The following is a 21,702-nucleotide window of genomic DNA, read 5'->3' on the forward strand; positions in this document are numbered from 1 at the left end:
AAACTTACGAATTATACTTTTTGAAGGTATTATAGAAAAATATATATTCTGAAGATTTCAGATGTATAATTATTTTAAATGGAATATTCTAAACTAGTTCATAGTAATATTTATTATTATAGAGTTACTTCTCAGAACAAATTAAAATATATTACGGATTTTTTCATAAAGGTGTAAAAAAAAAAATTGAAATCAGTTTCTGCAGCATTAAGATGAAAAAAAAGGTGTAGAAAGACAATATGGAGTTGCAAACAGCAAATTATTCACTCTAACAGCCCATTTGGAAAATTTGAAATCGGATCACATGTATTGTATACGAATCACGCGTATACTATTACGTATCGGAGCAGAAGAGAAAGGAAACAAGGTCGTTCGTACACAGGTACGGTCTCTGATCATCTTAGACCCAACGCTCTCTGCGTAGGAGCCATAGTTTGGGGCTCTGATTTCGATTTCAACTTCGACTTCGATCGCTCTCCATTTTCTTGAATTCATAGCTGATTGACACTTCCTTCAAATTTCGTTTATGTATGTTTCTGATGAACAAAACGACTTCACTGCTGATTTCTTTTTTCATTCATTAGAAGCTTTAAGTTTTCCATTTAGGAATCAGTTGAGATGAACGGCAAAGAAGTTTCATGTCGTATTATTATTCTTGGATTCGTAGCTGATTTGTACATCCTTTTAATTTCATTGATACATGTCTAGGATGAGCAAAACGACTTCACTGTTGGTTTCATTTTCGTTCATGTTAGGGTGCTTGATTTTATCGATCAGGAATTAGTTGAGACGAGCACCAAAAGAGTTTCATATTTTTATACTACTATTCGTAGATTCATAGCTGATTGGCACATCCTTCGAATTGCATCGGTATATGTTTAGGATGAACCAAACTACTTCACTATTGATTTTATTTTTGTTCATATTAGGAAATTTGAGATGAGCACCCAAAAACTTCTATATCATATTAATATTCGTAGATTCATTGCGGTTTGGTACTTTCCTCGATTTCTTTGATATGTACTTAGGATGGGGAAAACGGTTTCGCTATTGATTTCATTTTGGTTCGTATTACGAAGTTTGAGGTTTCTAATAGGAATTAGTTGAGATGAGCACTGAAAACATTTCCTATCGTATTACTGTAGTATCATCCATGTTGACCGAGTTAAAATTGGTCCTATACAATCTTGGGGAGATTTGGTCCAGCTGATCCCCGGGGTTAGTTTCATTTTCGAGAATTCTTTTGTTGTTCTGCCAGCATACAAATTTTCAGTCTTGTAGGAATTCTGCCTCAGTGTACGACAGTTGGAACATTGAAAAAGAATAAAAAGAATTTGTATTTTTCTATTTTAATGTTGCAACCTAGTGTGTAGGCATCATGTACTCAACAGCATGGTTAGTCGAGTGATTTGGTAATTGGTTTCCTCCAGAAAAAAGAAGGATTAAATGTACTTTATGTGATATGGTATGGCATGCTATGGATTATGGAAGCTATTCTTCAGTAGCTTTTTTCATGTTAAATTGCCTGTTTCTTTAAATGATTTCTGTCATTCAGTTGTGCTTGGGCATAAATTAACTAACATAAGATAAAGGTATTACGTTCAACATATTTTGATTTGCATGCTGGATATTATGATAGTATTTTGCATTTAGATATGTCAAGAATAACATGATATTTAATATGCTTGTGTGTGGCTTGCGTATTGAGATTCCCAGTTTATCTTGAGAGTCAAAGAAAATACTTTTTTTTGAATTGGATTCATCCTTTAATGTTGTTATCTTTGTTTGGTGATGTTTCTTGGTTTTATTTTTCACGATAACAAGTTTTATGTGCAAATCTGAATTTTCTCTCTCTTTCAGGATGTGACTGGTTGAGGTTTCTTCAAAATTGTTTTACTTGAGCATTGCAATGAAGCTGTAGAAGATAATCTATACAGACAGATGCTCATAATTCAACAATGAAGCGTTATGTTTATATTGATGATGATGAATCATCTCATGATATATACTGTGATAATCGTATATCAAACAGAAAATATACCGTATTAAACTTTCTTCCAAAAAATTTATGGGAACAGTTCAGGTAATCTTTCTCCCAACACTCTTTGTTTTTCATTTTTTTAATTATGTGTAATGATATATTGCACACCTTTAGGGTTCTTCTGTTTTATCGTCTCTTCTATCTTCTTTGATATTCATTTTGTTGGATATTTTGTGCGATTGCATAGGCAATGTCGGGCCTGGTGTGAGACAAGTAGATCAATTTCCCGACCACCCTTTGATAAAATTGTCGATTGATCCACATTTACACCTTGAATTGATTTACCAAGCATGTGATTTTGTTTAATAGGTGTCTCTACTGGTTTACATCTTAATTTTGCAGTTTGAGCCAATAAATCCAATCCAACACATAATTTTGCTGGGAGATGAAAATATCATTATGGGAATGAGCCACTTCAATGCCCAAGAAATATTTCAATCTGTGTAACTCCTTAATTTCAATTTCTGTTATCAAACCTTTTTCTTTAGGCTTTCGTTCATGTCTGGTCATTTTCAAATACAACTATATCATCTATACAAAGAACTCTGATCTAAATGCTTAATAAGCAATGTATAATCACTTTGGTTTTTCTTGTACCCTATGGTCTTCATTATAGTAGTAAACCTGTCAAAACATGCTCTAGGAGAATGTTTCAACCCATAGTGTACCTTCCTTAGTTTGCACACCTTTCCTTCCTCGGCTTTAAATCTAGATGGGACCTCCATGTAAATTTCTTCCTCAAGATTGCCATGTAGAAAGACATTTGTGATATCAAATTGCTGCAAACTCTATCCAGAATTAGCTGTTAGAGACAATAAAATTCTAACAATATTCATTTTTTCAATAGGTGATCAAGGTAATCAATCCCTTACGTTTAAGTATGTCTCTTAACTACTAACCTTGCCTTTTACCTTTCTAAGTCGTCTTGTATTTAATAGTGGATACCCACTTAGGGATTGCAAATGAATCCATTCCCGTGAGTATTGTCTGAACTTATTTCGAGTTTGATAAGGACTCTCGACATTGATTGGGTACGAGTACGATCTGATTTTTTAAATTGGTTGAGACAAAGATAGGCATGTACATATCTATCCGCCGCTGTCCGTCCCCATGGCCTATGTTTGCACTCAACAACTCTATTTTGATTATGGGTATGAGAACATATTAACGGTGATGAATACCCAAAGAGTTTAGATATTGAGTGAAAGGTCTAAATTCACCACCCCAATCAATTTGGATTTCTTTAAATTTATGATTTAATTGAAGTTCAGCAAAGGCTTTGAATTGTTTAAAGGCGTTCAAAGTGTCAGATTTGTGTTTAAGAAAATAAATCCAAGTATATCTACTATGAGCATTAATAAAGGAAACATAATAATGATAGCCCATGGAAGACGAGACATGAGAAGGACCCCAAAGATCACAAAAGACAAGTTGTGAAGGTGCAGTGTAAGGAAGTATGAGAGGCTAATTGATGAGACTTGCCCATACAACATGCTACACAGAAATCTGCAGTAGTTTTTTTAGGTGGGGAAACATTACAACAGTGATGAACATTATGTAAAACAGAGACAGAAGGGTGGCCTAGCCTATTATGCCAAATAGAAAACATAGTGAAAGTGTGTGTGTGGGTACAGTGGAAACAGTGGGGGATGGGGGAATAACAGAGACAGTGGACACATTTGTAGTCATGTTCTGTGAATGCAGCAGAATCTGAGGGTTAACTAGGTAGCTTTGAAGACGATGAGCTTTGATGACCAGTTCAACTTGTTGTTGCCAGAGAAACAAATTAGTGTCTTTGAGTTTCTCTGAAACAAAATAAGAGAAGAGGACAGGCATGGTGGTCGCCATGGAAGCAGGACCAGTACATAAAGAGGGCAACTCACGCTCTGGATATAATGTTAGAAAACCTAATCTACTAAGAAAGAGAGAGTATGACAGTGGAATGAAAATGTTATATTCACCATACTTCTAACATTCTGTACAGTGTCCTTTATATAAGGAAAAACATAAAAACAATAAAATAAAAAATACAGCATTTAAAATGGTAACAACCCAACAGCATATCAAAACAGAAAACATATTGTAGACAAGAATAATCTAACAAAAGGATTTTGTATCAGAAAACATTATATGCTAACACCATGCTCCTCCCCATCCCCATCCCAATATCCATCCTTGTTTTAAATTATTGAAGTACTTTAATTTATTAGGTAACCTAAAAAACTTATATTAACTTTTCTTTAGTTCTTAGTTTCATAACTTATTTATGGGATACACATTTGATTATTTTTACTATTTTATATAATTATTTGACCTTTATCTTGTTATTTGATATTTATAATTTATTTCTTGATATTTGACATTAGAAAAAAAGAAAACGTGTATCATTTTGACATTGAGTACTTGAAAATATAATGTTTTCTATGCTCTGCTTTTTACTTTTTGTAAAGAGAATTATTTAATAAATATCTGGAACAATAAAAGGGTGGGTATGGCAGCGGGATAGGTATGCCCATTCCTCGATGGGAATATGGATGAGATAGAAATTTTATACTGTTAGGTATGGGGATGGAGATATGGGTAAAGTTTTACATCTGGGATGAGGATTAATTTTTGTATTGCCATCCATCCTACATCCAACAATATTTTTTCCTTTCGGTAGATCCACCAACTCCCAAGTTTTATATTTTCTAGAGCAACCATTTCAACCTTCATAGTACTTTTTCAGTCCATACTATTCCATGTGTTTTGGATGGTGACAGTCTTTAGATGCCTAAGAAAGCTTTTGTGATTAGTTGATAGTTTATCATAAGTCACAAAGTGTGACAATGTCATAGGACACGTTAATGGGATAGTTTGTCACAAGGAGGTAATTTCATTTTGTTGGATATTTTGTGCGATTTCATAGATTCTACTTTCAAGGCATGAATCATCATATAGTTAACACTACGAAGGGAGAGTTCAGAAGATTAGTGGACAATGCCATTAATGGGGAGGATCCAGACAGTTTTAATTTGACATTTTTGTGTAACTCACTCATCCTATATACTAGGGACTCAGCCTTGTTCTTTTTTTTTTTGTTGTGATTGTTGATAGAAAACGCTGATACAATGATTTATTTATTTATTTATTTTTAAAAGTTACAAAAGACACCGAGACTCTGTTTACAGGAAACTATATAGACAGAGCTCAGTCATAAGTTAGTTATAACCTTATAACTAAAGCAATTGCACTAATTAGAGGAGAAACTATGGTAACTGCCTCACAAACAGTTACACTAAATAAAACAGAGACCAACAGCAGTTGTAGCAGCTAACCAACTCAGTAACATTGTGTAATAGAAGTATAACACTCACAGTTGTTTTGTTTACTGCACAAGCTTCCTTATGTGCACGAATGATTAAGGAACTTATTTTTTATTGAACATAATGAAGTTTTTCCTTGGTGTTAAAATTTTGTGTTGATTTTCTAATTAAACATAACGATCTTTTAATCTATCTGATTTTTCTCCTTTTTCCAGCCGGTTCATGAATCAGTACTTTTTGCTCATAGCTTGCCTACAGTTATGGCCTCTCATTACTCCAGTAAATCCTGCCAGTACATGGGGTCCACTTATCTTTATTTTTGCTGTCTCTGCATCAAAAGAGGCGTGGGATGATTACAATAGATATCTTTCAGACAAAAAGGCAAATGAGAAGGAAGTCTGGGTTGTGAAGAAGGGCATCAAGAAACATGTATAAAACGTATTTAATTTTCTTGAATATATATTTTGCTGTGTTTCCAGCCCTTGATCATCATCATTTGAATAACTATGCATGATTTTGACTTTTATTATTTACAATAGAGTATAATCTGTTTATCTTTTCAAGATATTGTTACTTTTTTATTCAGTTGATGGTTTTAACTTCAATCTAAATTCTATGCACAATGTATGAGGTCTGCTGGTTTTAAAATATCAGGGTATTATCTGTACGTATACTTTTGTGTTTGAGCAGTTTAATTATGGATATATGTGTATTTTCTCAAACTTTTTGACATTTCTTGTCTTCCTTTTTTTTTCCTTTTCTTTTTCCATTCCCATTTATTTTTTGTTCTAAAAGGTCAGAGACTAATGCATGTTTTGTTGGTTCATTCTTGTAATGATTAATTGCATAGTTATTTTCTCCTCTATATTCTTATAGTTATACATAAACAACAAAATAGACCTTTTAGTTTTTAAGAAAGGCATGGATCGTAAAAGGGTTAGTGGTCTAACATTGATATGGGATTCTTCATTCTAATCAATGGGGCCATAGGCAACGATGAATGACCTTATCTCTCACCCAACTACAGATTATTTGAACTCCAGCATGCAGCTTGTAGTCTATGTATGTACTTATTGGCCATATAAAGTTATGTGTCATGTTCATTGTTACCTCTCCTGCCAAAATATGAGGTGATGTTTGAGCACATTTTGACGCAACATTTTTATTTAACTGTAAGAACCAATGGTCATGTTTATCTATTAGAGGATTACTCCTTACACTTGCTTGAAGGATCAATTTGTATGACAGTGATAGTGATTCTAACTAGACATGCATGGCCCGAAACCTGCTTGTGCCATTTAAATAATAAATGGTCTGTTTGTTTATGCCTATTTAGTGAAAAAGTGCTTTATCAATTAAAAATTTCTAAAAAATAATGATAATAGATAAGAAGCTGTTTTATTGCGTTCTTAAAATATGAAGATGTTTTATTGCTTTCTTAAAACACGAAGAGCTTCTGAAAAGAACTTTTAAAACAAGCTACATCATAAAAACACCTTCTTCATTTTAAAAAAAAGCTGAAGCTGAATAGACTTCAAGCTTCTACTTCATATCTCATGTACACCTTGGTCTGCTTCATGTCTTGTAGGAAGGAAGGTTTACATAAGCTTTAACATTTGATATTATATAGTGTTTTCTTTTATATCTGTAGATCTAATGATTTTTTCTGGGTGGACGTGGTTCCCTTGGTGGTTTTGCAGATTGAAGCCCAGGATATTCATGTAGGTAATATAGTATGGCTACGTGAAAATGATGAAGTGCCTTGTGACCTTGTTTTGATTGGTACCTCTGATCCTCAAGGAGTTTGCTATGTAGAGGTAATTATGTTGTGAAACATGCTAAAGTTGGTCTTCTCTCTCTGCGGCATTGCAGGGGAATTGGAATGTAGTTCCACTATGTTTCTTCTAAATCTTCTTCTCTTTCTCTCATTTTGGGTGAGACATTTCATTATATTCATTTTAAGGATCTTATGATGTGACATGTCATTCAGACTGCTGCGTTGGATGGTGAAACGGATTTAAAGACACGGGTCATACCTTCTGCTTGTGCGGGAATTGATGTTGAACTATTGCACAAAATTAAGGTAAAATTTTATCTACAGTAACTATGCTTGGTAGAATTTAATTGTGATAATAATTAGATAAGATGTTTGAATGATGTTGGGAGATCAGCTTATGCCTGTAATCCTGTGTTGGTAGAATTTAATCTAAGTAGTTAGTTGTGTTATAAATGCTTCTATTGTATGAATTGCTAACTAACAACTTACAGTTACTTGTGTGAATGAACTCATTTTTAGTTTATCAGAATCACTTTATTTTCTATCTCTTAATTTTCTCTCAACTATTAATTATTAATATATGACAACTACTTAATTTCTCTATTCTATATTTGTGTCTGTGTCTAGGGTGTAATTGAGTGTCCTTGTCCAGATAAAGATATCAGGAGATTTGATGCAAACATGCGGTTATTTCCCCCATTTATTGATAATGATATATGCCCTTTAACCATTAAAAACACCATTCTTCAGTCATGTTACTTGAGAAACACAGAGTGGGCTTGTGGAGTGGCTGTCTATACAGGCAAGTCCATGTATACAATCTATTAAATTCTTGGAACTGTGAATATTTTTTCAGGAACAATTTAAATTTTGTATCTGACATGTAATTAATTTCTTCAGGTAATGAAACCAAAATGGGCATGAGTAGAGGTATACCAGAACCAAAGCTCACTGCTATGGATGCCATGATTGACAAGTTGACTGGCGCTATTTTTATATTCCAAATAGTTGTTGTTCTTGTTCTTGGCATAGCAGGGAATGTTTGGAAGGAGACAGAAGCTAAGAAGGTATGATACAGTTTCTCAACATAAGTTTCTTGGGCACTGATAATTGTATCAACTCTTGTACCTATGAGGGTATGCTCACCAGTGTTTATTATTTTTATTTTGCTATATTGCCCTTTTCTTTACCTGTATTTTCATGGTAGTAGCATGCACCCTTTTCAATTTCGATTTTGTTTCAACATAGAGCATATCGGCTTCGCTGGTTGCTTCCTTTGTGCTTTCATGTGAATTATTTAGTTGTTTTACTCTTTGTAAGCAGACTTTGGTTTATTTTAGGAAATATTCCTGATTACCCTTTTAGTCCCTATGTCAATGAATGCTCAGGCATCGTTGTTTCTTTTTTCTTTTTCTTAGAATAACCACTATTTCTGTAATTTCCTGTGTTATCATGATATTTAATCATTAAAGGATTTTTTTTCCCTAAATCTTACTTTTATGGGGTGTTTGGAACATCACCAAAAAACACATTCTCAAAACCGTGTCAAAATTGAGAAAAATATACAGAAGCATATTTATATTGGTTCTGCCTTCTTGTTTTGGATGGGAATCAAAACATGATATTAAACTTTTTCCCTGTTTTGATGTCTTATCTTTCATAATTCTATGTAAGTTTCAGTGTTTTGCAATGATCTTTAAGATTCATGTAGGTGAATCCTCATGTTTTTTCTTTCTTTTGTTTTCAAAGCAATGGTATGTTCTTTACCCTCATGAAGGTCCGTGGTATGAACTGTTGGTCATCCCTTTGCGGTTTGAGCTTCTCTGTTCCATCATGATACCCATTTCAATTAAGGTGAGCTGATGGTAAATATTTAGCGTACATTATGTTACATATTTCATGCTTGGCATTTGGATAACAGTCATAATATAGATAGCATAGTGGAAGTCCTTTGAGGTAATAACATGCATGACCTTAAGAACTAAATGAAAATATCATTAAAACTTAAGTTCTAATTAGAAATAGGATTTTCGGTTGATAATACTAGTGTGTAAATATTTTGAGGGTAACTTTCTAAATTTGATAGAGCCAACTGTTCCATCTCTGTCAGGTATCTCTTGATTTGGTGAAGAGCTTGTATGCAAAATTTATTGACTGGGACAATCAGATGATTGACCATGAGACTAGCATTCCTTCCCATGCAACAAAGTAAGTAACCAAATGATCCTATTACCAACTACTTTTAGGAACTTGTACATTAAAAAATTTAAAATAAGAGAAATTTTGTAAGCTGTAAAATGTCTTGTATTATTAAGGATTGAGTTACAACACAAGTATTTATATAATCGAATGGCATGAGGTGCAAGGTAGTTCGGTTGAGATCTCTATCTGTTCTAACACTAGACTCCAGCAGTCCTAACATAATGAAAGATGGATAGCTCGAGGTAAAAGCTAGTGAGTCAGATCTAACTGTTCTACAACAGACTCCAGCTCTCCTAACGAATAACAGCTGACTACCTAACTATCAAAGGATGCTGACTCAATGCTGAGTCTGCTTAATATACGAGCAGAGAATGTCTAATAACACAAAGTATACTATCATATAAGCATACTTTTTTAATTAATGATGTTTGTTATATTTGACAGTACAGCGATAAGTGAGGACCTGGGACAAGTTGAGTACATTTTGACTGACAAAACAGGAACGCTGACCGAGAATAAGATGATATTCAGAAGATGTTGTATTGGTGGCAATTTCTACGGAAATGAAAATGGAGATGCATTGAAGGGTATGGTTACTCGGGGAAACTTTTCTTTTTGCCTTGTGAACATAATGATCTAAAGAAAACTGAACTGAATTATGATGTTTCCATCTACCAAGAAAAAAGGTTACATATATTGTTTCCTTCAACAACAACACCGAAGGGCACATGTATATACTAAATAAATTGAATTGAAATATATAAATATTATGTGCACATTCAAGATGCTGCAAAAGCAGTGGACACTTATTTGGTTCTAACATAAAATTGTGTAATGACTTTTCTAAAAATCGAAATCAAGGCAGCCTACTCTCATACTTATGGTAGTGAGATTTCCAGCCTTAACAGCTCCAATGATTTCCTTGGTTTACTAAGATTTAGCACTTTTAGTTTTCTTCTTATTGTCATGTATCGTTATTTATTTGAATAATATATTGATTTTCTCAACTAATAGTAATTAATACCATTTGACATGAAAAAATGGAACATTTATTTTCGCTGAAAGATGTTTCTGGAACATACTGTGAATGTACGGGAGAAAGTGTAAATTTGAAGATGAAAGGATTCGTTCATATTTATTTATGAACACGACTGAACTCCTATTCCTTTTCTTCCTTTACTGCTTATGGATGCACTAATTTTTTGTTTTAATCACTGACTATTTTCTGAAGATATATTTTCTTCTTTAATTGTTTCAGATTTCAAGTTTAACCACCTGATTAGTTACATGTTGTGATGTGCAGATGTTGAGCTTATCAATGCTGTGTCAAGTGGTTCTTCAGATGTTGTACGATTTCTTACAATTATGGCAATATGTAATACTGTCATACCTACGCGAAGGTGATTCTACCTTTATCTTTGCTAGGATACCGGATATGACAACTGTTAATATTAACAATTTTCTTAGTTGGGATATTTTTATAAGCCTTTAGTAGGAAGTTATTAATTTGTGCTTGATTTCTTGTTGTCATACTTAGCAAAACTGGAGATATCTTGTATAAAGCACAGTCTCAAGATGAGGATGCCCTTGTTCAGGCTGCTGCTCAATTGCATATGATTTACTTTAATAAGAGTGGAAATATTCTTGGTACTGTGCTTGCTGTTACTTTTTAAAGCATAACTGACTAATTGGTTACATAAGTTCTTTTAATCACTTTTTGTAATTTTTCAGAAGTCAAGTTCAACTCTTCAATACTTCAGTATGAAGTCCTGGAAACTCTAGAGTTCACCTCTGATAGGAAAAGAATGTCGGTAGTATTGAAAGATTGCCAAAATGGAAAGATCCTTCTATTGTCGAAGGGAGCAGATGAGGCTATTCTTCCGTTTGCTCGTGCTGGTAAGGATATTTGTGTTTCCTGTTCATTTGTAATTTATGGTATTCAAATAACTACACAGGGATTTTCTTTCAATTCATGATTATTTATACTTCTCCTTTCTTCTCACGAATATGGCCAGCTGTTGGTTTAGAGTCAGAGAGCAGTATAATGATTTCAGATGAGTAGGGAATGGAATATTGAGATTAAATACTCATGCGCTATTGTCGTAATTTGTAACTACTTTTTGTACAATCCTTGCCAAATATTGGTGCTAAAATGTTGAGTTCTTTTCTTTTATTTTACCGTCCCATTCTTTTTCTCAGACCTGTTTGCATGTATTGTAACTAACTTTTCAACTCTGATCCGGCCAGAATTGATCATATGATTTAGATTAATTGAATGACTTTTAACCGAATCGGACTTGAACATATTATAAGGTCTGGCTTTGGCTATAAACTTGTGAATTTTTACAAGGCCCATCCCTCTTTAAAGGCTGACAAAAGATCTACATTAGATAAAGGGGAAAACTTGGTTCTGTGTCTAGGACTTACAACCGCTTACCAAATTGAACAGTTTAAAATTTAGGGGAGGATATGGTACCTCAATCTATGGTAAGGAAAGCTTTTGAGGCTTAAAGAGAGTTTACAATGGAACTTACATTACATCTACTCCATCTCACCCAACAGGGACTAGTGGGACTTGAACTCGTGACCTATCAAATGTAAGATATGCCTTGTTTCTCTTGGGCAAACCATCAGGGATGTATAGGTGTTATATCAGTTAGTTTTATGTTGACTTCTAAGGCTTAACTGAATCTTCTCCCATTATCTGGGTTTAGGATTGGCTGTGAGACCATTGATGGGGTTATGTAATTATATATAGAAGTGATTAGTTTTGTGTCAATTATGGAAAGATAACGGGGAATCTAGTAGTTAAGGTATGTGCAAAGAAGGCCCCGAGAGGTACCAGTAAGAAGAGTCGATTTTTTGTTGAATATTTTTTTATCAAGAATTATATATGAAGGCTTTATTTTATTTATATGGAAATCAACATATTGATAGAACATTAGCAAAACAAGAAACCTATGAGCTAATAATAAACTGATAAAAGGTAATAGCTATAAAATAGGATAAAAACATATTTATCCTATCAGTTAACATGACTTTTATTTAAAATAAAATAGCATAAAAATCTAATGTATTCTGTTTCTTAATTAATTCCAACAGTTTTTCTTCGACACCCCTCCTTGACTTTAGAATTAGAACTACAAATTCCAAGTTTTTGTCTCAAGTATTAAAATCTAGCTTTTGAAAGTGCCTTGGTCATAATTTCAGCGCTTTGATTCTCTGTTTTGCTGTATAGTAACTTCAATTCTCCTTCACTTTGAAGAAAAACTTTCTCTTAAAATGTTTAATTTTTCCATAAAATACTGGATCATTGGCAATTGAAATTGCAGCTGGTTGTCTATAAAAACCTGTATACTTTCTTCTTGCTCCATATGCGAATCTGTCATGATGGTCCTGATTGAAAGAGTCTGATTCACTGCAGCAACAACAATTATAAAATCAGTAATTGAGCTATAAAATCTTGCTTTTTATAGTGCTAAGAAAAAACTCCAGACCCAAAAGAAAACCAGTAACCACATGTGCTTTTCACATGAACACAATCTATCCAATCACTATTATAGTATCAATGAAACTTAAACTCATGAGAGTGAGAGGACATCATACCACAGTCTAAGAGCCTTTAATATATCTAACAATTCATTTGGCAGCTCAAGAATGAACATTACCAGCACTATGCATGAACATTGAAAGAATACTTACTGCAAACATGATATGAGGTCTTGTAGTAGTAAGATCCATTAGGCAACCAATTTAGCTTTTGGAATAACGTTCATCTTTGTTATCGATTTCATCATCTTTGCAAAATGATTTCTTCAGGTTAATTGGTGTATCAATGCTTAGTCCTCCATGCAGAACTTCTTTAGTATTTCCTTTACACATTTTTTCTTTTGACATATAAAAGCTCCATCTTTATCTTGCTTTACCTCCATTCCCAAGAAGAAGGACAATAAACCAAAATATGTCATTTCAACTTTAACTCCTTTCTTAGTTTCTCATCAACCCCTGTCACAAGTAGGTAATCAACATAGATAGAAACTATGATTAAATTAACCCTGACCATTTTCACTTATAATGTACCTTCAATTGGACTTTTAACAATTCCAAATGTTTTAAGATAATCATCAATTCTACCATACCAAGCCTTGGGACTTGTTCATGACCATACAAGACCTTCTTTAGCTTGTACATATTCCTTCACTTTAAGTCCCTCTTTGTTGCTCCACAAATATGTACTGCAAATAACCATTTAAAAAGGCATATTTTACTTCTAAATGGTAAATTTTCCATCCTTTTTGTGCGGCCAAAATAAACATCATTGTGATTGTATCAATGTGCATCAGAAGCAAATCTTTTTGAAAAGTCTACCTCCAAACACATAAGCGCATCCTTTGACTACTAATCCCACCGTGTAATTGCCTATAGAACCATTTGCATTAAGTCTGTTTATATAAACCCATTTGACTGCTATAGGTTGTTTGTGTTGAGGGCTTTCCACCATCTCCCATTTGTCATTTTTCTCAATCATTTTGAGCTCTTCCTCCACAGCTTTAGTAATCAAATGTGTGCGGTATGTATAGTGTAGTGATGTGGTAACCACTTGAACAAGCTTCTCTAGAAGTACTTCTAGAAGATAAAAAGAAGAAAAAATGAAATGAACTTTTCTGTAATAAAGCACAATAAATTAAAATAATAGTAATAAAAATTAATTAAAACACAATAAGCTAATTAACAATAATTAGAAATAATATAATAATAAGTGTATACATACATAGATAAATATATATATATATATATATATATATGTATGTATGTATGTATGTATGTATGTATGTGTGTGTATACTAAAACATTGGAATAAGTACAAAAAAAAAAAAAATATAATAGCTGTCATCTCAATACCACTACCTGCTATCGAGTTTTCATTTCCTTTGGGGGGGCACTGCTCCACAATTGACACCATTGATTATTGCAGGGCAGCAGACTCGACATTTCATTGAAGCTGTGGAGCAGTATGCTCACTTGGGATTGCGTACATTATGTTTGGGTTGGCGTGAGTTAAAAAAAGATGAATATCGAGAATGGTCTTTGATGTTTAAAGAGGCCAATAGCACTTTGGTTGATAGGGAGGTAAAGGGCATATACTTATGGCTTTTTTATGTACTTTTACTCAAAAGCTCCATTCTCAGATTAGTATCTTTAACAGTGGAGAGTAGCTGAGGTCTGTCAACGAGTAGAACATGACTTGGAAATTCTTGGTGTAACAGCAATAGAGGATCGTTTACAGGTGAAAATTAGCTGTACTAGCTGATAACAATCTCATAGATAATACTTTTAAATTCATGTAATTTTACTGAATCCTCATCAACTTTAGATGAAATGGAAAAATTAAAGAATTTCCCCAGTGATTTTATGTGATGATCATTATGATTTATTTTTTTGTTTTGCTTTTAGGATGGAGTGCCTGAAACGATAGAAACTCTAAGAAAAGCTGGAATAAATTTTTGGATGCTAACTGGAGATAAGCAGAATACAGCAATACAAATAGCTCTGTCATGTAATTTTATTTCCCCAGGTGATTCAGATTTGAGATCATGTTGTAGAATATTTTTTCTTCTTAGTGATGTGCAAATAGTACAACTATTGTATGTGTTCATCATTAAGTAGCATAAGAATCTTGAAATGGCCCGTGGTTAGTCTGCCATTCTCTCTGTTTATATAAAAATAGATAAACTTATGTTTGTGTTTTTGTTTTTCTGCTGTATATCTTCCTTTTAGTTGGGGAGTAAGTTTATGAGTGGTGAAACTGTCCCAACTGCACAAAATGAGGAACACCAGATGGTTGTTCTCAAGACTCCACTTTAGTGCTAGTAGGGCGGAGTTGAGCTTAAATTTTCTATTTGGGGTAGCCAAAGAGAAAGAACATAAGAAGCATATTTATTCTGTTTTAGAATAGTTTGGCTATGTTTGTGTTTACACATTGCTTTAAATTTTACTGTTTGATTAGCATTCTTCATACTTAATTGGAAGGTTATTAATTTATGTTGGTAATACTGGAGAGGCTTTGTTCTTACTATTCCCTGCCTCTAGAACTAAGAACTGAATGGATAACTTCTATCAATTGATGGGCATAAAATAACTTCTTTTCAGCCAATAAAAACTTTGGTAATTGAAATGATGTAAAAACTCGAATAAGGAAATATCTAGAAATATACCTTCTTTGAGTTTGAAATATGTCAAAGTCCTATTCTGGATGCTTCAAAGGTTCATAGCTTTGCTTACCAAGATAAACGACACCGTTTCAACTTCAACTTAACTATGTGTTGTGCATAGTCCCATTCTTTAAGAGCTTTTCTGTGTTTGTGCACAAATTGCTTTAAATTTTATTTGTTTGATTAGGATTATGCATCCTTCTTTGGAAGGTTTTTTATTAATGGTGGTAATATTGAGGAGTCTTTATTCTTACAATTCCCTCCCAAAAACTAACAGAACCAAAGGGACAGCTTCTATCAATTGATGGAAAAACAGAGGAAGAGGTCTGTAGGAGTTTAGAAAGAGTGCTACGAACTATGCGGATAACTACCTCAGAACCCAAGGTATTGCTTATTAGTTTTTGTATTATCTTAGAATCCACTAGTTTTGTTTTCCTGTACCATTCATTTTTTTATTGTGTAGTTTCTATTTTGGAGGACATCTTATTATTTGCTCTTGCACCTTTTCTATCCCTTTCTCTTGTCCAACAAGTTTCTTTTCATATCTAAAATAAAATAAATCTAGTAATGAGCAACTTGTACGGACACATAAGGTAATCTAACTAGGACCCATTTTTTGAAGCATGTGGTGAGATCAAGATAATTTGAAAGGTTTTGGAATTCATCTGATCATTCTTTTCTCAAACAGGATGTGGCTTTTGTTGTTGATGGTTGGGCACTTGAGATCGCACTTACTCACTATCGTAAAGCTTTCACTGAGCTGGCAGTTTTTTCGAGGACTGCTATATGTTGTCGTGTGACACCATCACAAAAAGCACAGGTTTTTCTTTTCACCATTTTATCTGCTTACAAAAATATGTTGCTTCTGTTTTTATAAAGCTAAGCTTTGCATTCCTTTCATTTTTAGTCGCCATCCATGTTAATAAGGGGTGTCTGGGCTCCTTTTAATTAACCTATTGCAATAAGATGGGGGATGAGATGACCAATATCCTATGTTTTTCTCTAATGGGAACATAATACTTCTATTTGTATTATTCAATTCTAATTTATCAGAAAATAATGGCACTAATTTGTCTTGTATACTATTTCTTGTTGCAGCTTGTTCAGATCTTAAAATCATGTGATTATAGAACATTGGCTATTGGTGATGGTGGAAATGATGTAAGGATGATACAACAAGCTGATATTGGTGTGGGTATCAGTGGCAGAGAAGGATTGCAGGCAGCAAGAGCAGCTGATTACAGTATTGGAAGTAAGCCATTTTACTCCTTTGCTGGTGCAATCTTGATATGTATACTAGTCCTTCAACACAGTTCCCCAGTTACCGTCTGTTTCTTGTATTTTGAATTTGTTAGATACTTCACACATATGGTTCAATTTCTGATGCTATTCTGTATCTAGACCTATATCAATGGCTTTTCTTTATTATTCTTGACTATAATTTATTCAAAGCTCTTCTACTAATTAATCTTTTTCAGTGGTTGGAATAAGACAGGGCAGATTAGTGTTTCTCATTCTTTCATTAGTTGCTTATGACTACCAGATTTCATCTCTTTGATGTTATGGTTATTCTGTTCATTTTCAGAGTTTAGATTTCTGAAGAGATTAATTCTGGTCCATGGCCGCTACTCATACAACCGCACAGCATTTCTTTCTCAATATTCATTCTACAAATCCCTACTGATTTGCTTCATCCAAATCTTGTGAGTTTCTTTGACAAGGTCTTGAATTTTATTTTTTTTCCTGACAAGCATTAAATGTGTCCCCAGCCAGAATGGGCTGCGTAGCTGTATACAGTAAGTTTCACAGAAACACCCACAGCTAGCTCAGAAAGAAAAGGAAAACAATGTCTGTTGTTTATCCATTCTATTTCTTGTGGTTATTCCTAATGATTATGACTATTATAATCATCCATGCACTTCAGGAATCTACCTTTAAAAGCTAGTTTTTAAGGGAGACAAATCAAATACTTAAATATTCCACTCAACATCTCATATTATTTGATGTAAGATTTAGGTAACCTATAGTACCCAAGTCCCATCATAACATCGTCATTGATATTGTCTCGGCAGATATCACTTTATGACATTCTACTTCATAACACTTCTGAGTTTTTTTGTAGGACCCTATCACTTTATGACATTCTACTTCATAAAACTTCTGAGTTTTTCTGTAGGACCCTCTATAAGTAGTTATTTTCAAAATATCAACAATTAATTCTGATACCAAATTATTAAGCAGTCAAACATTTGAGGAACCCACTTTAACTGTTAAGGGGGTGGAGAATCAAAGAGACTCCACCAAACATTTCATATTACTCACTGTGGGACTTAGACACCCCATAATGTTGAAGTCCCTATTAAAATGTTGTGATGCATGAAATGCATTCTAATCTTCTTTATATTGATCTATTCTCAAATTTTTAAGGTACTGATGGTTGCATCTCCAGTTTTTCATTTATTTCAGGTGTCTCTGGAACTAGCCTCTTCAATTCTGTTAGCTTGATGGCTTACAATGTTTTCTACACCAGTGTTCCTGTTCTAGTCAGCGTGCTTGACAAAGATCTTAGTGAGGAAACTGTAATGCAACATCCGCAAATTTTATTTTACTGCCAAGCGGGAAGGTTTGTAACTGTGCTGCTTTTTGTTATAGATAGCAGAACTATCAAAATGTATTACAACTGAATATCCCTTCAATTAACCGAAAAAGGAAAAAACTTTTGTGGCCATTTCATTGAGTAAGCATTTGACTATAAATGTTGAAACAGGCTTCTGAATCCTAGTACATTTGCTGGATGGTTTGGTCGATCTCTCTTCCATGTGAGTTTTATTTGATATTAAGCAATTGTTTATAAATTACTTAGATTATAGGAAGCTTATAATCATGAGTCGTGACCAGTGTTATTAAAGGCGCACTATATCGCTGCGGCCAAAATTCTGCCATATGCATGTGGTGGATGGTTTAGCTGCAGCCTATGCATGAACCAAGGTGGACAAGATAAAAATAATATAAATGTATAGTAATTAAGTATTAAAGAAGCTATTAAATTGATAAAGAATAATAAATATTTAAAAAGAGTGTCACGTATTAAAAAAGAAAGTATAAATATTAAAATGAATAACAAAAATAATTGAAAAAGGAAAAAAATAAAAAAGAAGTATAAATATTTATTTTGCTGTATAAATTTCAATTCTATTTATTATTTATCTCTACTTCAAAATTATTTAGTATATGTGCCTGGTCATTTCTCATTGGTAGTGATTGTAATTTGCAGGCAATAGTTGTATTTGTGATAAGCATACATGCCTACGCATATGATAAAAGTGAAATGGAGGAGGTTTCAATGGTTGCACTTTCGGGTTGTATATGGTTACAGGCTTTTGTAGTGACAATGGAGACCAAGTAAGCTTTAATATTGGTAGCCTCTGATGCAACTGTTAATTCGACTTAGAGTGCTATGCTGTTTGTAATGAACTGAAAGAACTATCTGGTGTATAATGTTTCCATTTTTAATGAGAAGAGTTTAATTTTTGGTGGTGCTGGAGTTGGTGGGTTTGTTTGGCGTAGAAATCCCGAAAAGCTCATTTTAGTTTAAAGCATTTTGCTTCAACTCGTTGGAGAAGTTTTTCTGGTTTGATTACCTGACTCTTATTTTTTATGCCTACAGTTCCTTTACTATATTGCAACATATGGCTATATGGGGTAATTTGGCTGCCTTTTATGTCATTAACTGGATCTTCAGCGCTCTTCCTTCATCAGGGATGTATACAATTATGTTTAAGTTGTGTCATCAGCCGTCATATTGGATAACAGTATCTGTAAGTAGCTCCTCATTTCTTGCCCCTTAAGTTCTTTACTCTCATTTTGCTCTTTCTCTTTCCTTTCTACTCTCATCAGGGATGCATTCAAGATTTTGATTTTCTATTTTTTGTTTTGTAAATGCTTTAAAATTGGAAACACCATAAAAATAGGGAGATTTTTTTTAATCTTTTATTTTGAGTAAACCAAATTAAACACGTCCATGCTAGTTCCATGTTCTCCTTTCCAGTGTTAGATCACGAGATTTCACATTCTACAGGAATCTTGTCCCAAACTGAATGGCATTGAGTTCCATATTTTCCTGATAAAATTCACGTCTATTTCTTTGCCTGTGAAAAAAATCAACATAGATTGCGCATGGACCTGGCAAGAAGCCAAATTCATTAACATTATGACATTGAGTTCCTTTATTTTTCCTAATAAAGTTCACACATCTATTTCTTTGCTTGTGAAATAAATCGACGTAGATGGCCCTAGCGAGGAGCCAAATTCATTCACATTTTCTTTTTCCTAAATACGTTGATTATGGTTTTGATGAAACTATTATTCTATACAGCTCATGGTTGCGGCAGGGATGGGTCCCATTCTAGCTATCAAGTACTTCCGATATACTTACAGACCGAGCAAAATCAATACACTGCAGCAAGCTGAACGTGTGGGCGGTCCAATTTTGTCTCTTGGCCCCATTGAGCCTCAGCCGAGATCTATAGAGAAAGATGTTTCTACCTTGTCAATAACACAACCCAAAACCAGAAATCCTGTGTATGAACCTCTGTTGTCAGATTCCCCGAATGCCACCAGAAGATCTTTCGGATCAGGAACACCATTTGATTTTTTCCAGTCACAATCAAGATCATCTCTGTCTAACTACACAAGAAAGGATAACTGAGATTAAGGAGCAACTGGAAGATCACCAGATGCCGCATCTTAGTTGAATATCCTTTTCGATAAAAAATTAACAAAGTACATTGTTAGTTACGTGTATACTAATGTTATTTTTGTAAATTGGGCACCTCTGAAGTGCCATTAGATTATTGTCGATATAAAGCGAAAAGGAAATGATTATTCAACGATTCAATAGATTATCTGATTGTTTTTATATTACTATTATTCTTATTTTTCCAACTTCTGGTTGGAGACATATTTGATTTCTTCGCTAGCGAAATACATTCTGCACCTTATATTCTCCAGTTAGGGTTTTATTGCATTTATTAAAGAGTAATACAACTGATGGCTATCAAGAAAGTGGGCAGGTCAAGGAAATGCTAAATTCGTAGTTTTTTTCCTTTGTGGAAGCATCTGGAAAATGATGATTCGTTGAGGTTAACACGCTGATATGCCGGTTGCAGACAGTTTTAATGCTTACCTCGGGAGAACTTAATCCTCTACAAGTATGCTCCTCACCAACCGTTGTCAGAACCCTGCTACAAATTGCATGGCTATTGGCGAGTTAGCGATGATTATAACAGAGTAAACAATTAATTAGTCTCTGCAATTACAATTACTCGTTGTAGTCCATGAAATAATGAAATTAATATTTTCTTGATAATGTTGTTAGGCATCAGTTAATTTATCTTTAAATGTCAGGGATTAAATCACATCAATTTGGCAATGATTGTTAACTTTAATTAAATTGACTACTGTTAATTTCTGGAACTAAATTGTTGGACATTATGGAAATTGGGGGTTAAATTTTTATGATCTTAGAAGTTTAATCGATTGATTTACAGTTTCGAATATTAGTTTAATTTGATGTATTATTCCAGTAAATCAAACTGTATATGAAGACAGGAATGGAGAATCTGTCAGTAACAACCTCGGCATTTTGCATGCATAAAATTTCTCTATCACCAAAAAAGCACTCATTTACAAGGTACCAACAATTCTGTGGGTGAAGAAAACCGCAAGCATGACATGAACTATGATAGTCCTACACACGCTCGTTCAATGTCTTGTATAATCGAAAATTGACAAAGAAGACAAAGGCTATAGTGGATTTCAAAGCTTATAATGTATGGTTTTAGCATGGGCTGTTTCCTTTTATTATACCATCTGGTGTAAGTTTATGCATCACCACCTAACCAAGCTCACAAACCAGCAAATCCCGCCATAAGAATTATTCCAAACAAAACGCTATGGATCCTTCCTTACCCCACCACCCTAGCTGTCTTTCGAATAAGTCTTCATGGTTGCATCCTAAGACGCTATCAACAAACAAGGCTTATAATGTATTAATTGCATTATGCATTTTGGATCTCAGAATTATGGTCATGAAATTGAATTTCATAAGTGGCATTGTAGGCCCCTACTACCTATGTCACACTGCCTTCACTTGATTCATCTCAT

General features: G+C 33.8%; 1 protein-coding gene across 2 annotated transcripts; it reads left to right on the forward strand.

The window, feature by feature from the left end:
• Nucleotides 1-276: 276 nt before the first annotated feature.
• On the forward strand, nucleotides 277-20,466 carry LOC114184988 (phospholipid-transporting ATPase 2). Of its 2 annotated transcripts, none has more exons than XM_028072444.1 (25): nucleotides 277-382; nucleotides 1,861-2,083; nucleotides 5,562-5,775; nucleotides 7,047-7,163; nucleotides 7,337-7,429; nucleotides 7,751-7,925; nucleotides 8,024-8,190; nucleotides 8,873-8,977; nucleotides 9,234-9,331; nucleotides 9,770-9,912; nucleotides 10,629-10,725; nucleotides 10,863-10,972; nucleotides 11,057-11,221; nucleotides 14,301-14,455; nucleotides 14,532-14,612; nucleotides 14,780-14,900; nucleotides 15,815-15,921; nucleotides 16,226-16,357; nucleotides 16,636-16,789; nucleotides 17,123-17,240; nucleotides 17,987-18,160; nucleotides 18,305-18,356; nucleotides 18,812-18,939; nucleotides 19,205-19,355; nucleotides 19,913-20,466. In XM_028072444.1, exons 2-25 carry the CDS (start codon nucleotides 1,959-1,961, stop codon nucleotides 20,243-20,245), a joined length of 3,315 nt encoding a protein of 1,104 aa, XP_027928245.1. In that variant the 5' UTR covers nucleotides 277-382; nucleotides 1,861-1,958; the 3' UTR covers nucleotides 20,246-20,466. The 2 variants fall into 2 exon arrangements, with proteins under 2 accessions (XP_027928245.1, XP_027928244.1); XM_028072443.1 differs by lacking the exon at nucleotides 277-382 and adding an exon at nucleotides 389-528.
• The last annotated feature ends 1,236 nt before the right edge of the window (nucleotides 20,467-21,702 follow it).

The sequence above is a fragment of the Vigna unguiculata genome, chromosome 5, assembly GCF_004118075.2.
Source record: "Vigna unguiculata cultivar IT97K-499-35 chromosome 5, ASM411807v1, whole genome shotgun sequence".
Lineage (NCBI taxonomy): Eukaryota > Viridiplantae > Streptophyta > Magnoliopsida > Fabales > Fabaceae > Vigna > Vigna unguiculata.

Bases quoted from the DNA above. Each gene is read 5' to 3' on its own strand.
- LOC114184988 (XM_028072444.1), top strand. From the start codon at position 1,959: ATGAAGCGTTATGTTTATATTGATGATGATGAATCATCTCATGATATA. The intron at 9,913-10,628 runs GTATGGTTACTC...TGTGATGTGCAG, and splicing joins AAATGGAGATGCATTGAAGG to ATGTTGAGCTTATCAATGCT. The intron at 18,940-19,204 runs GTAAGCTTTAAT...TTATGCCTACAG, and splicing joins GTAGTGACAATGGAGACCAA to TTCCTTTACTATATTGCAAC.